Here is a 15,413-nt window from a genome sequence, read left to right as displayed (position 1 = left end):
CTTTGGGCCATTAGAGTAGTATCCTTCACTTAAAGCCCATTTACAAGTGACTTAGTAGTTGACTAAATTTGGTGGACGGGGCTCGTCACTTGGAGGAGTCATTTTAATGTCTTGTGTGGGTTTTTATTTTGATCTTGAGCATGAACATGTTTACACTCTGTTATCGCCCTTTAGCTTGAATTCCTCTGCAGTAGGGAATAGCAAAGTGGTCCGAGGATACAATCTTTAAGTTTGTAGGAAAATATCTTTGCTAGGAATGTCTGTGAAATGTTATGGGCATGATAACTACTGAAACAAACAATCTAAAAATCAATATATGTTAGAAATAGTAGAAGCATACCCCCACACACACACACACACATTCGGCAGCAAAGCGCAAGGCCGGGATCTTTCTCGGGACTCTCAATAGTGAGTCAGCAGTTGAATTGGTCTCACTATTTGCTGATGTGGAGTCATCTCAGAATACACGAATCACAATTTTGTCCAAATGGCGACATAATTGAACGCGGATGGCAAGGATGAAGAGTCCCAGGGGGACACCAGCGGGCATCTAGCCCCTATGTCCAGTTCATGTCGTCCAAGTAGATGCGACCCAGGGACATTCTGGTCAGGTTACCGGTCGAACCAGGAAGTGACGAACAAGCGGAGAGAATGCAACCAGGATGACGTCGCCACACCGAGAGTCAAATCATAGAGCGGCTAGCAATCGAAGAGACGAGGTAATCCAAGCAGTGCCGAGGCATTCTATGAAGTACTCAGTACATAATTACGGTGGAGAGATTATATATACCTGGCATATGCCCCACTGAGCTAAATGACTTAATGACTAGATAGCTGTTTCGAAGAAAATGAAATCTGCTGTAACATGTCACGTCTCTGGCATTTAATAGGAAACATTCCCATCATGCATCATGACAGGATCCAATCACAGGGACAAATCCACAGTACTGAAATCAACATCTCATTTACATATTATCACAAGATAAAAATAATATTGCAAAAAAATGATAATATAACACAGATACTGGCAACAACTGAAAACATAAACATGATGGTCATACTATCAGATGCGGCATACTATCTTGTGAATCAACCACAAAAACAAATTAAAGGTAAGATAAAATAAATATAACATTAAAATGATTGCTCAAGGACTATTTCCGTGGGGTCCTAATGGCTACGTTAAAAGGACATTACCTCCTAGAGATACATCTCCAGGAGATAATCCTGTATCTAGGAGGTAATGAATGAGACCGGTGCGAAACTGGGTTAATACAGATCAATAGTGTGCTTAATAGTTTTTCATGGGCAGGATGCATTTTCAGTGGGCAGGTCCACGGAGCTTGTTTAGGAAAGTTTTGTCATAGGTGCCAAAGCAGCTCTGATACGACAAAAACATTGGTAGGGGTCTAGACCAGTGTTTCATAAAGTGGGCAATATCGCCCCCTGGTGGGCAATGGAATGGTCTGGGGGGTAGAAGCCACGAGTATTACATAGGATCTTATGGGTTTGCTTCAGTTGGGGGCTGATGGAACGAAAAGTTTGGGAAACTATGGCCTTTTCGCAACTTTTTTTACTTCATCGCCCACTTCAGAAATTTTTTCTCCCATCGCCCCCCCTATGTTATACCCATAGCTTCTACCGCCGCCCCCCCCCCCCCCCGCGAACATTCCATCACCCACGTTGGGAATCACTGGTCTAGGCAGACAGGCAACTATGCTGGGACAACTGGAACCCTGAGCTGTATGGGGGCCCCCACAGAAACTGTACACTCATTTTCCATTTTAATTTTTCATAACTCTTTCAAGGAGGGCCCCAAGGAAAAGTATGCCCCGAGAAGACATGTTACGGCCCTGAGGCTAGGGTTGCTAGACGACCAAAAATATGACCCAAAAGGGCTTATGCAGGAATGGATTGCATTGAATGTTCATGAATTATTTAAGAGAGCCTTTTTCTTTTATCTCAAAGTTCCTTAGGGGTGGGGTACTTATGTGGCCTCAGCTCCTAGGTTGCAGTGCGTATGGGGGGGGGTGTATTTAAATGAACTTTAAATTCTTTTTTGGAAATTGAAAAAAAAATTATTGTGTGCGCTATATATATGTTGTCTGGGTTGGGTGAATTCTTGCTTTGGCTTTCAGCATGCATGTGTATGTTTTGAAAAAAGACAAATAATTTGTTTTGTCGTTTTAGCAGTGGCAGATACTTCAGAAAAATTTTAAATAGACTTCAATTCGGGAAAGAAATTAATTTAAAATTATTTGTTCTAACCAATTTTTTTTTTTTTGGCAAAACTTTCAGCTTTTTTCAGGGAAAAATTATCCTTATATTGCAGATATAGGCCGTTTTTACCCTTGCTCTATTTTAAAAATTTCTGCTCCAAAAATGAAAGTTTGCTACTCCAAAATAGATGAGTGGCGCTTGTATCCCTGCGCTATTGAAACAGTGTGTAAAATTACAAGACATTTGTTCTTCATTTCACTATGCAGACATTCTCTCACAATACACATAACCAGTGATAATGACTTCATGTTCAGAAGGCTCATTCAGCAGCTATCCTTGGACATGAAAGACTATAGTTAACATGAAGTGGCACCGTTGACGGTGCAGTGGTAGTCGGCTGAAGGTGGTTTCTGCAGTTTTCCAGCTTCAAGGCGTGAATGTGAGCCGGTCTCCCATTTAAAAAAATCTCTCTGCAGGGAGCAGACAGACCTACGACACGATACTGACATAACATGAAAATTCAAGCATTCCGATCTTTAGTTCAGAAAACTGAAGACAGATGGCAGCGTGAACATGAAACAAGCTTAACTCAACAACATAATATGTTGGGGCCACACATACATTCAGAACACACATTCTAGCATGTGCAGATTCGTTAGAAATTTCGTAGAGGAATGTGTACGAAGTACATGTACAGCTAAGTAGTAGTAGTAGAGTAGTTAACATGAGGCTACTTGTACTGTTTTTTAAAATTATTATCAAGAATTCTTCTGTTTGAATATGTTGTGACATGCTGATGTAGAGCAAAGTTGTCGTGGTGCAAAACATCACACTTAGCTTTTGCATAATGCTCTGTGTATATTTTTCAGCAGTCCTCGTCACCATTTCACTTGGCCACTCCAAATAAATGGGATTTTCATTCCTTAAATTTATTTGAATATATCATTCGATACATGTCTCAACTAAGTGCAAATATTGTATTAATATGTTTCTAAAATTTTATGTTGCAGCTTGCACAGATCGATAGAATGTTCATCAGATATGATTTTGTGACCATTCCCGTGAGTTTGGTTTTACTTGCTAAACACTTACTTTACCTAATTATACATTATATGTTAATAAATGCTTGTTTTTTAAATGAAGTCTCGAGTACCTTATTCCAACTACTGCAATACTTTTCCTAGTAAATTTCTTTTGACAAAATTTTATTGAGGTACCGTCAATCTCCAATATGCATAGCATTAGATTAAAAAACTTGTGGGCTCATGATAAATGGCATAATGTGCACACGTTCAAAACCCGTGAAAAACAGTCATGTTATTTTTCAGTAAATGGATGTTTCAGACAATAATGACATGGATATGTTACGATGAATGTGATAAATTGGTTGTTATGCATACTTACCAATCGTCTTGGTAAGTTTGATAAATTTATCACTTTTACCAGCGAATATGCATACCAAAGTGTCTGAGAATTTGATAAGTAATTGATTGATGTTTATCTCATTCATCTGTGATTGGGCATAATACCCTAGTGCAGCGGTTCTCAACCGGTGCTCCCCGGAGCCCTTGGGGCTCCTTGTGCACTCTCCAGGGGCTCCGCTACCACTCTAGGAAAATTTTAAAAAAAACATTAAAATTAAAAAAAAATTATATAAATATTTTTAAATAGTAAAAATAAATCAATAACCTTAATGAATAATTAAAAATGGGCCTACGGGGCTCCGCCATAGAATTTTTTTACTAAAAAGGGCTTTGGGAGTCAAAAAGGTTGAGAACCGCTGCCTTAGTGTAATTGGTGAATTTGATGGATATGAAAAAATTTTCAAATGAGTCTGGTATATATGTATTATATGAATATATTCGGGCCCTAATATAATGATAAATTTTACAATTGTACCCCAATATAATGATACAATACATTTATGAATTATCATATATAGTATATATATATATGATACAGAACTATTTATCATGTTTGACATGGCACTTGGGTATTATGTATAATCGCCGGTAAAAGTAATAATTTATTTGTTACTTATTAAATTTACCAATGACGCTTGGTACTATGTGTTAGGGACACAGCTTGCTGACTGAGCAGAAACAATGATCGGAAGTTCATTTGGAACTCTTAACTTTTATTCCTTAAACGTTGCAATAAAAAATCAAACAATGTTGAAAAAGATCATTTGCGATCATCGGAAAATAAAACAATAGACAAAAAAACAACCGACAATCAAAGTAAGAAAAAAAAACATAATCGCAGCATACATGGAGAAAGACACAGAGACCCATATAGAGGAAAAAAACAGTCTGTTTAAAGCCATGGTTCCATCAGGGTGAGAGCACATTATTGGTGATTTACCTATTGTATCAGTCGACTGATTCCCTCAAACAGAGAGAGGAAAATAAAGGAAAAAAAAATCTAATGCTATGCATAATCGCCAGTAAAAGTGTTAAATTTCAGGCAAATTATAAAACTTCTTTAAATGCTCACCAAGTGTGCGTGGAAACCAGATTTATCCCATTTACCTTAACAGATATATGATTTGAAGACACATGCATGCATTCTTAAAATTCGTAAGGGAACACATTTCCTGTGCTACAGATGCTGCACATTTTTTTTTTTTTTTTTGAGATATTAATTCTGTAAATTGCAGTTTTCACTATTCTAAGAGGTCACATGATTGTTGTTGTTATTTTTTTCGTTAAGAACATAATTTCTATAATACCATGCCAATAGTTCCTAAATGATTGAGTAGTTAAGGGGTTAAATATAACTTTCAACTGCACCAGCAACCCAATATTAGTTCTTGTATAGATGTCTTCATTCATTATAATTATCCGAATATAATTATAATATTTGAAATTGATATGTATATTCCAGGGTGGACTTGGCATCAAAAAAGACCGCTGCCTGTTTTTATTTTCTGACATCTTGCTCATCACCAATATCAAAAAAAGAGGGGGCGCTGTGAGGAAAACATCTCTAGCTATGTATGACGTCGTTACTTTTTTTTCTCTTATTATTTTCAAGAAATAATAAATGTTTGCTTTTTGTGTCTTCACAGTTTTTCATGTTAATTTTGTTTTTCTCAGTAGCCCTTCGCAGCCTGGATCCCTCGAAGCCAATAAGTATAAGCTGTTGATGAGATTACCTCTGCAAAATGTCGAGATAACAAAAAGTGAGCTTGCATTTTAAAAGTGTTTTTTTCTGCCACTAAGTGTATTACAGTATTACAACCCTCTCTTGCAGACACCAGCAGGACAAAAAAAATTGTCCATAAAGGAGTAATGACCGTTTATCAGCAGTTTGAAATACATAATTTTATTACACAAAGGAAAATTATTATTTGGCCATAAAAGGGGGTGACCGCATCTGAGGGGTTTTACTGTATCATATATATATTTGTGAAACCATTCTGAGAGTTCAACAGTGATTTGCAGCACTAACCTGTAACACTGGCGTTATACATTCTCACATCACTTTAAGCATGTATATGGTTTTTGGTGTGTCATTGTGTCAAAAGTTTTTTCAAACACATAGTGTTTCATCAAATGACAAAAATTAGCTTTTCTCACTTCATTAGCATGTATAATAACATTGATAGCGCATGGTCTGTCTACATCTGGTTCTGCGATAATGATTGTTTTTAAATTGCATATGGAGATGGGTGCAAGAACCAGACAGCTCCAGTTTCGTAAATTTTCCAGAACGGACAAAAAAAACTTTAAAAAGTACTTAATGTTTTTAAAACTAATCAAATTCGGGTAAAACATTAATAATACTTTTCTCTATCACAGATCAGTTTTACTTTTTCAACCTTTTTTAACCTGGGTTTTATTATTATTGGAAAAAAAAAAAAAAAGGAATATGGAGCTGTGAGCTGTCTGGTTTTTTCCATCCAACACTGGAATTCTGTGGCCAGGCTTACCAATAAAATCCTGATAGATACTCAGAAACTCTTTATTAATGCTAAAACAATGTCAACGGAAGCAGTTATTTTGAGCACAAAGCTAATTTGGCATGTGACTATACCTCGAATGGTTTATCTCAGTTTGTTGAAATTTCAAGACCTTTTTCATCTTGTTAAAGCACTTAAATTCCTAAAAAAATAAATGTTCTAGGTTTCTTAGTTTCACGGTAAAATGAAGTTCTACCTATAATGATGGTAGTGGTCATTTTGACAACTATAGAGACATTTAAGTAATAGGATTGCAAAACATGTTGAAATGGACAGTCTTCCTATTCAAAATTAATATTGAGGGAGAACAGATGTTCCCTAATTGGGTGCTTTTCTTCAGTACACATTTTGTACCATTCAAAGGTACACTTTTGAAGAAGCTTGTCATTGGCGTTATTCAATTCATTTATCGTTTCTATGGATCTTTATATTTTACTGCATTGCATTCACTGGAATAATGTCGTGCAACAAAAAGAGTCTTCATTTTTCACAATTTTACCCATGGACAGGGCTCCAGCCAATTCTTATTTTTTTTTGTTTCTCCTCTCTATAAATTCACTATATAGATTGGCCCGGGGGCCCTGCAGAATGATATGGGGGAGCCATTTTTTTACCACATATCATGCTTTTGACTTGGCAGAAAAATAGTTTTGCAGTTAGTAAGCAGAGAGAAAATCTAGGTCTTGCGTACCTGTCTTGCTTTTATGTGCTTTCTTGCACTGTATGAGACAAGTATTGCTTTGCTATTTGCCTTGCCGAGTACAGCTTCCCCCTCCTTTATATCTATCTCTATAGCCATTGCTTGAAACTGTATTGTTCTATTACTGATTGGTAATAGGTAATGTTTATACTTATTAAGGATTTTTTTCCTTTATAAGAATAAGTGAAAAGTGCAGCTGTCTGGTTCTTCCACCCACGTCTTCATATACAGTAATTGTCATTTTTAAACAGTTGAGTCTCTCACATACAGTGTTTCAGAACCTCCTGTAACAGACACTCTCGGTTTGAAAAATATTTCATTGATGGGAATTTTTTAAAAAATCACTGTGAGTAAAAGGGATTTTATGTATTTCAATACCTATTAGTAAAGGACCCATCTATTACCGGATAAAATTTTCAGTCACATGAGTGGTATCTGTGTTATTGAGAAATTTCACTGCATAAATTAGGTTTTCATACCATGTTAAGGTTTTTCTTCCCTGACACCGATTTTACGTTTTTCCCACTTCACATGTTTTCTTCTTTTATGATTCTAGAAAATATTAAAATTAGGCTCCCACTGTGTTCTTAAAGCGATGTCAAAATAAATGAATTCAAAACGCAAGGCTACTTTGGTTCTCACCATTGTTGAACCTGTGATACACCAGTAAATCATCCTCCAGGCTGTAATGATGACTAAAAGCATTATCAATAACTAACAAAGTACTCAAATACACAGGCTCGTCATTTCAACTTTTTCGGGGGGGGGGGGGGAAGTAAAGAACATATATTCAATATATGTATATATATATATTTCACTTTGTTTGTCCATTTCCATTGTATTTTTTAAGTTTTTGTAAAAGCTGGAAAAAGACATTTGCCCCCCCCCCCCAAATTACGTGCCTGCAGAGACAGGTTGTTTCCTTGTTCTAAGACTTCCTATTCGCGTCAAAATGTGATAAGTACTGAAAGCATTGATTGTATCATACTCATATGTCTTGAATTTATACATGAATCATTTATACATACATCTCATGAATTTATACAAATACAAAGACCACAACAGGCAAATTGGTCAATGAGGTGGCTGAAAAAAATTTTGCTCATAAAAAATATGGATGTCAAATATAATCAAAATACCGTAACCCAATATAAAATGTATATATCACAAAAAAAAATACACTGTCTATAAAGAAATATTATGGTTGGTTTATCTAAGTATGATAGTTTCTCGATATATTCTACTATTTCTCACTAGTTTATTATGATGTCGATGATGATTTAGTTGTGTGAAGATAACAATACACTGATTCTCCCATAGAATATTTATTTAATTGCTAAAACAATTAACACATAATTTATATTAATAACATAATTACAAAATGAGTCGTAGGGGAGACAGATGTGTTGTCATGTAGATTATCAGAGACTTACTGCCATCTATGATATATAATGCAAGTTATACACAAATAAGATATTTCCTGCCACAAATTCTATTTGAATGATTGCATTTAAATAAAATTGAATTTTTCTTATATCACAGAAGTAGAAGAGAAGAATGTAAAGAAGTTTCTGAAAGAAGTCTGCGTGCTCGAAGGGGATGTTGCAACTTTAGGAAAGATGAGTGAAATGCTTCATACACTCAACTGTCATCACCAGGTGATTCACGTTTGCATCAATCTTAGGAAGATGGGGAAAATGCTTAAAAGTTATAGTTTAGTCTGATTAGCCAAATGCATAATAAGATACATATTTAAATAATAATTATTCATGATTATGTTGACAGGATCTACCAAACTGATTAAACTCATATATCTTGTTAGTTAATCAATTCATGCTTGTATATTTCTTAGTGAAGCAGCATTCTCACTATGCTGGCTATCTGGTAAGCTTAGCTGACGGCTTGGTTATGATTTCCTTGTTGAGTTAATAAGGGGCCATTCAAGTAATATGTCACTATCAAGGGTGGAGGGGAAGACGTTTTGATATTTGCTGACTTTTGATGACTGGGGGGGGGGGGGAAATTGGACTATTGGTTACGTCATCAACCACCTATTATGAAAACACAAAATATTCTTAATGTCATCCTTGCTAGAAATGCTAAAATGAATCAATGAGAAAAACCCCTTTCCCTAGCATATGAACCAGCATTTCTATAGATAAGTCCACTATACAGCCTCCACCCTGTCTTACTTATGGGGGTCGGGGTATCAGCTAAACTGTTTTGTGTCCATTTTGCAATGTCCTATGCATGATTTTCTGGACTTTTGTGTGTGCGTGTGCGTGCTCGCTCGCTCTTCAATGGAGGGGGGTGTTTAGCGAGGTTGTGTGCATAGTGATCAAGGGTTATCTATTTCTGTCCTTCCCCCCTATGCCAATGATACAGTTTTCTGTGAACCAGGGAATTGACACCCTCTACCCCTCCCATCTCTGTTAAATTTTTACCTCCTGTATGATGGGGGACGAGATAAAAAAGCTGCAATGATTTACGAGATAAGAAAGGAAAATACTACTCCTGAAAATAATTTTCTTGTATGGTGGAAAGCTGTTGTTGCAACTGGTCTGTGCACAAAAGTGGGATTTAAAAAGGTCTGGTGTATTTATTCATTACTACCCTGAAAAACTTGACCATGCATGAGGTGTCCCCTTCACTTGCGCTCAAGAAAAATTGATAATCATTGGCTAATCAAGACCAGGCACATATTCAATAATTTCATCATTACATTGGTAACTAAATAGAAAGGAATCACTCCGAACTTCTCAAACCATTTTTTTAAGCAGCCATCTTACAATTGACTGATTAAAATCACTGAACTTTAGAGAAACCATGATGAAGAAGGGGAGTACTTCACAAACTAGCATCACAACATATGCGGAGATAGACATTAACAGTTGGGGGTATGATGATGATAATGCTTCCTATACATGCATTAATTAATGCTGAAAATTGTAAACACAAGCTTAAAACATGTGTTCAGTCTATATCCATGTGAAAATCATCCCCGTGCATACATAGCAAAGTTTGCAACAGCAGTGTGAGACTCCATATGTATATCATAGCTGCCAACTCTTCCAAATTTCTACACTATTTCCCTGACTCCCGAAAATCCTTATATCTCCCGAATTTTGCTCGTGATTGTAAAAAATTCCTACATTTAGAGGAGAAAAACTATTCCCCAAGAATTTACCGAAAAATAACTGCTGCTTCATAAGTGTTGTGTAAATTGTTGACATTTCATCAAATCACAAAAAAAATCATTTTTGGGGGAGAAAACACAAAATTCGCCAATCAGCAACTGTCGATTCAGCCTTTCAAAATCCAAAATTGGTGCGATCGCGTGTATCTGCTTTATCCATACGTCCCGTTTTGGGTCCAACTGAGATTTCGGTCCTCTGGGCCATCGCCAATCATGGCCCCAAGGATTTTGACCTACTGGTTGGCCATGATTGATGATGGCTTACATGGTGTTACAGTTTTTGTAAAGGAAATATATCCTTAAAATTTCCATTTGGGCCCAACTGAGATTTTTCAGTCCTCCTGTGGACCACCGCTAATCATGACCCAAGGACTTTGACCTACTGGTTGGCCATGATTGGTGATGTCTTTCATTGTGTTATGGTTTTTGCAAAGGGAAAATATCCTTAAAATTTCCCTTTTATGAATGAAAAATCCCTAACATGTTTTAAAAGATCATCCCTTTCAAATTTATTTTTGTACAAAATTTGGATTTGTGCGAAATCCTCTCAAATTCTCATTCTCCAAACTTGGCAGCTATGGTGTATTCCTGAAGGGCAATCCCAATCAAGGGCATATGCAGGATCAACCTTTGTAGAAAGGGTTGGAATATCTCAATGTGAGTTATTGGCCTTCAAATAGCATTGAAATTGATATTTTTAATGCATTCATTACTTTTGATGGGAAAAATACAGTAGAAGTCTGTTATAATGACAGCTCATGATCACAGAAAAATAATTTTATATGGCCTGTGATACACATTCTACTAAGTACCACAAAAGTGGCATGCTTTCATGCTATCTAGTAGCATGTGTATCACTAGCCCAATTGACTTTTCATTATAAGCAGATGTTTTTTGTAACATTAGCTCTTTGACAATCATCTGTAAATCACTCGTTATATTGATATCATCATTATAAGCCATACTCGTTATGTTATGACAGACTTTTACTGTACATTAAATTTAATTCTGTATAATATTTTAACCATGCCTCCTCTGTTTCCAGATTTTAGAAGATGCTCTCAAAGATGTTCTCGGATCAGTTAGCAAACAGCTCATTGACAAGCAGACGAACAACATGCAATTGATGACAGTTGAATTGGCTGTATCTGTTCAGTATGTTGATTCCAGATATATATTTTTTTATGCATACATATATTTTGAGGATACATATTATGTATGATACAGTTGAGACAATTTCAGTGATATGCATTTACATGAGACATAAAAACCTATGTAGGATTCCATGTATAGGAATGATAATGCATGCCCATGGAAAAAAAGTCTTCTGTCCTCCGCTTAAGACCTGGAGGGGGAAAGAATGGTTTCCTTGGGGGTTGGGTACTCTTTGCTTTTTTGTTATTCAGCATGAGTACCGGAATGAATTACTTACAACAAATAATGTACAAAAATCTATTTAAACATTGTTACAGCTTCTTAAACACCATTATGAGAAGTTATAGGTAGTTCAGCACTGTGGAATGTGCACCAAAAAGATTTGTTTATTGCCTCTTTTCCGAAAATTCCAGAGATGGAATATGAACTGTAAAAAGTGTGTTTTAGTTGTTTGGAAGATGACTATGTCTCTTTCAAGTTCCTCCTCCCCTTCCCATGCCCGTCTGCTATGTTTCTAGCCATAGTTGCTACTGAAGACAGGAGGGAGGGAAGGTGCAAACTATTCCAAACCCCCCTTCCCCCATTCACACATGCAAGCATTTTAATAATCTGTATACACCATCCTTTCAAAAAGCCTGTGTATTGGCTTTTGGGTGCAGGTTTTGTGGTGGAGGCAGGCAGATCTGCTGTTGGAATAAATCAAATGCCTTTTCTCTGAAAGATAAAGTGGAAATTTCGAGAAGTTAACTTTTCTACAGTATTTTTAGATTATTGTAATTTTGTTTTAGTCTAACAATTTTATGCGAGTTTCAGTCTTTGATATAAAATTCTATTTATTTCACAATAGGAATGAGGTGGAGAATTTGACTGTTGTTTTCCCCAATCCAGAGAAGCGCATGTCTTGGGAGAATAGTTTCACACATGCTAAAGAAAACCTGAGTAATACATTTAATTTTATGTAAAAATTTAATGTCATTACTTTTGAACTATAAAATATGTCTTTATATCTTAATTATAGATTTTTAAATTCATAAAATGAATTCTACTACTACTGCTATCACTTGCTGTATGTGCATGGCACATTCCACAACATGTCTTCTGAGTATATTCATGACCCTAACTTTGTTTAAAATTTATTTAAAATTCATTCTGTGAATCTATTGATAATTTTTATTTACTTTTTTGTAATCAAATTATTTTGGCGTTCTTAATATAGCTTATGCTGCGAGACGCCCACTACCTCCAGCTTTTCAGTATTCCGTTCCCATCAGAAAAACACGGGCTGGTTTACAGGTATATCAATTTGTGTATCATTTTGTATTTATCTTTCTCAACAACTGGTGTTAGAATGGTACTTGTGTGATTCATAAATTATAGTATAACTGATAGATTTGAAATTCAACTTCATTTGCCGCTGTGGTTGTCAAGTGGTTATAGTGACGGACTCGCGATGGGTTCGAGGATCCGGGTTCGAACCCCACAGTGGTGGTCGGCTGAAGTTGGTTTTCTGTGGTTCCCAACTTCAAGGCGCGAATGCAAGCCGATCTCCCCGTTAAAAAGTCTCGCCACAGAGAGCAACAGTCCTACAACGATAAATCATTCAATCACATCACTTCACTCATAGTTAGAAAAACTGGTGGCAGATGGCAGCACTACACATAACAAGCATTACAGAGAAACAAAAAACTTCATGTCAGGTTTCACTACACGTACACGCACATTCCCGCATGTACCGATTCGTTGGGGGGTTTCGCGGGGGGGCGGTTGTGTGGGCGGGGTGCATGTGTGGTGTTGCAGTAGTAGGTAGGGCCTCCAAAAAATGGCTCGGGGTGATGTTCTTAAGGCAGCCACCTTGTTGGGCAATTTGCCTGTTGTGGCGTTGTATTTGTATAATATATATATTTTTATTCAAGTTTGGGGATTTCAAATATTTTATATTATCATGCCTGTCATTTGAAACAAATTTTTATAAGTTCCTCATCAATTAATATGTCTTTTTGTGAATTTTCATAGGTGACCTGTGCCATCGCTCTTTATGATAGTAATTTTGCCACTTCACCTGATATATGGGTCTGCAGCAGTGATGAATATGTTGGTCAGATATGTATGTTAACACTCGACCGAGAACCATCCCTGGTGTCTTGCAGCACTATCTGCAGTTCCAAAATCCTGTGCATTGTGTATGTGCCTGGAGTAGCACCATAGTAAGTGATTAAATCTTTGACCAAATACTGTTCTTGCAGTATTATTTAATAAATTATATACACACTGGGTGTAACTGAACTGATGGTCAGAATAATAAGGAGTGGTAGAATTTTCTATAGCAAACAACTTTCACTCATACAATGTAGGGTTGGAACGCAAGCCTCAAGAGGGTGCTGTTTCTTCAGTGGATGAAATGTGGCCTTTTGTAGAACCCATCATTCAGCTGCTATTCATCAGCAGAGGTGCAATATTTTGAATGCAGAGCAATTAATGCAGGCCAATATGCATAGAAGCTGTAAGACTTTACCAGGAGTGATTTCCAAGCAGGAGACATATCCCGATTGGAGAACATTTCAATGCTTATAAAGTCAACTTGTGAGACAAGCTTGTTCCTTGCTCAAGACATGACGCAGGTCGTGCAATTAGTGGGAGAATGGTAACTCGTATAGAGGCAATTCTTGATGTAGTGGACGACCAGTCTGAATGAAACATGCAAGAAATAGCTTGTGACCAGGGTGTTGACCATATAAGTGTATACGCTATGTTGCTGGAAGCAAGGTTACACCCTGATTTACCTATATACCTGTACACCCATCTCTGATGGGTCCAGGCCATAAATGAAATGGATTTCTTGTAACATATAATATTTGCATTTTTACCATTTTCACTATGCAGGTGCCCTCTTGTGGCTCACCTCTTGCTTTGCTATTCCACATTGCACAGTGAAAGATGTTTGTTTTGGCGAGTTCTATCACTCCTTACAGTCTTGACCATCAGTTAGTTATATTACCCTGTATAAGTTAATGTGTGATTATTTACAGAAGCTTCTAGAAATTATGTATGCATATTTTCATTTCTTTTTAAAGTTGTGTTGAAATGTTGAAGCAAAATAAAAAAATTTATATTTATGCAGCATGAAATAAAACCTTTTATTTTCAAAATGTTCATAATCAGTATTTAATAAATATGTGTACAGTAGACTCTTAACTAACCTGCCTTATGTGGCAGAAGGGCAGGCCAAATAGCAAAAAAGCCAGATAGACAGGAGTTCTATAAATGTTCACATCCTACCCTACCCATACAATTGAACACACCTTTTTGCACCAAACCCCACTTTTATTCATATTTTCTTAATTCTTAGTACAGGCCAGTTTTTATAAATGTTTGTTATGTACTGTATGTTTTGAAAATTTATAACAGGAATTTTTCTCCATTTTCTCAGCTACCTCGTTTGACATTTTGCTTGTTGTCGCCTTGTATTTGTATTTAAAAGGCCCTCAGCATTCTCGGATTTTGTATTTGTGGTCTTTTTTGAGAAAACACTGTTCCTGGGTGCTTTTTTTTCTGGTATCGGAACAAAATATAAATTGTATGTGTTAACGACAGCTTTCCAGGCTTTTCTAATGCTTCTGGAAATTAAGATTTAAAAATTTAATTACATAATTTGTTCTTTCTATTGCTAATTACTGAGTTCCTTCTGATGTATATTGCAGCCAGTTGCAAAGCAGGAGGCGCAGCACTGTACTTACACATTTCACTGGATTCCGACTGGAAAAATATGAAGAGGAATGTGGTAAACAAACAAAAAGCAACAGCTTCCAACTTGATAGGTTAATTTTCTTTTCCACCTCTTTCATGCTCATGAGTATTTGTAAAACTATTGCATTTATAAGAAATAGGATTGTAATTCCTCCATTTTTTAAATTTATGTGCACTTTTCAGGCTCATTTGAGAAAATGTGAACAGTGTGGGAAATTTTCACTGCAACTAAATAGCAAACTAAAAATTGAAATGATATCATTAGGCTATCTGGATATTATGCCGAGGTGAACTCGGGGGAAAAAACGTTATCTCCACCAGGAATCAACCCCAGGACCTCTTGTATACCGAGCAAGCACACTGATAATTATACCACAATTTTTTTCGCCTTAAAATACACTCAGTAACATGACTTGCTGAGTAGAGACATTGCA

General features: G+C 36.4%; 1 protein-coding gene across 4 annotated transcripts in view; it reads left to right on the top strand.

The window, feature by feature from the left end:
• The window catches only part of LOC149088496 (rho guanine nucleotide exchange factor 17-like), a 208,340-nt gene that overhangs the window by 174,783 nt on the left and 18,144 nt on the right, over positions 1–15,413 (top strand). For 3 of the 4 annotated variants that reach the window (XM_089247783.1, XM_089247775.1, XM_089247799.1), the window contains exons 7-15: positions 3,231–3,281; positions 5,107–5,216; positions 5,319–5,404; positions 8,427–8,542; positions 11,126–11,235; positions 12,083–12,174; positions 12,452–12,528; positions 13,249–13,439; positions 14,934–15,050. In XM_089247783.1, the coding sequence (XP_089103909.1) occupies positions 3,231–3,281; positions 5,107–5,216; positions 5,319–5,404; positions 8,427–8,542; positions 11,126–11,235; positions 12,083–12,174; positions 12,452–12,528; positions 13,249–13,439; positions 14,934–15,050 (950 nt within the window). The remainder of the gene's footprint in view (positions 1–3,230; positions 3,282–5,106; positions 5,217–5,318; positions 5,405–8,426; positions 8,543–11,125; positions 11,236–12,082; positions 12,175–12,451; positions 12,529–13,248; positions 13,440–14,933; positions 15,051–15,413) is intronic. The other variant, XM_089247790.1, reaches the window with a different exon arrangement.

This window comes from Pholcus phalangioides, unplaced genomic scaffold, assembly GCF_987345545.1.
Source record: "Pholcus phalangioides strain wild (caught in Gottingen) unplaced genomic scaffold, Ppha-v1.0 ptg000003l_1, whole genome shotgun sequence".
NCBI classification, from domain to species: Eukaryota; Metazoa; Arthropoda; class Arachnida; order Araneae; family Pholcidae; genus Pholcus; species Pholcus phalangioides.
This window is presented reverse-complemented; position numbering and strand designations above follow the sequence as displayed.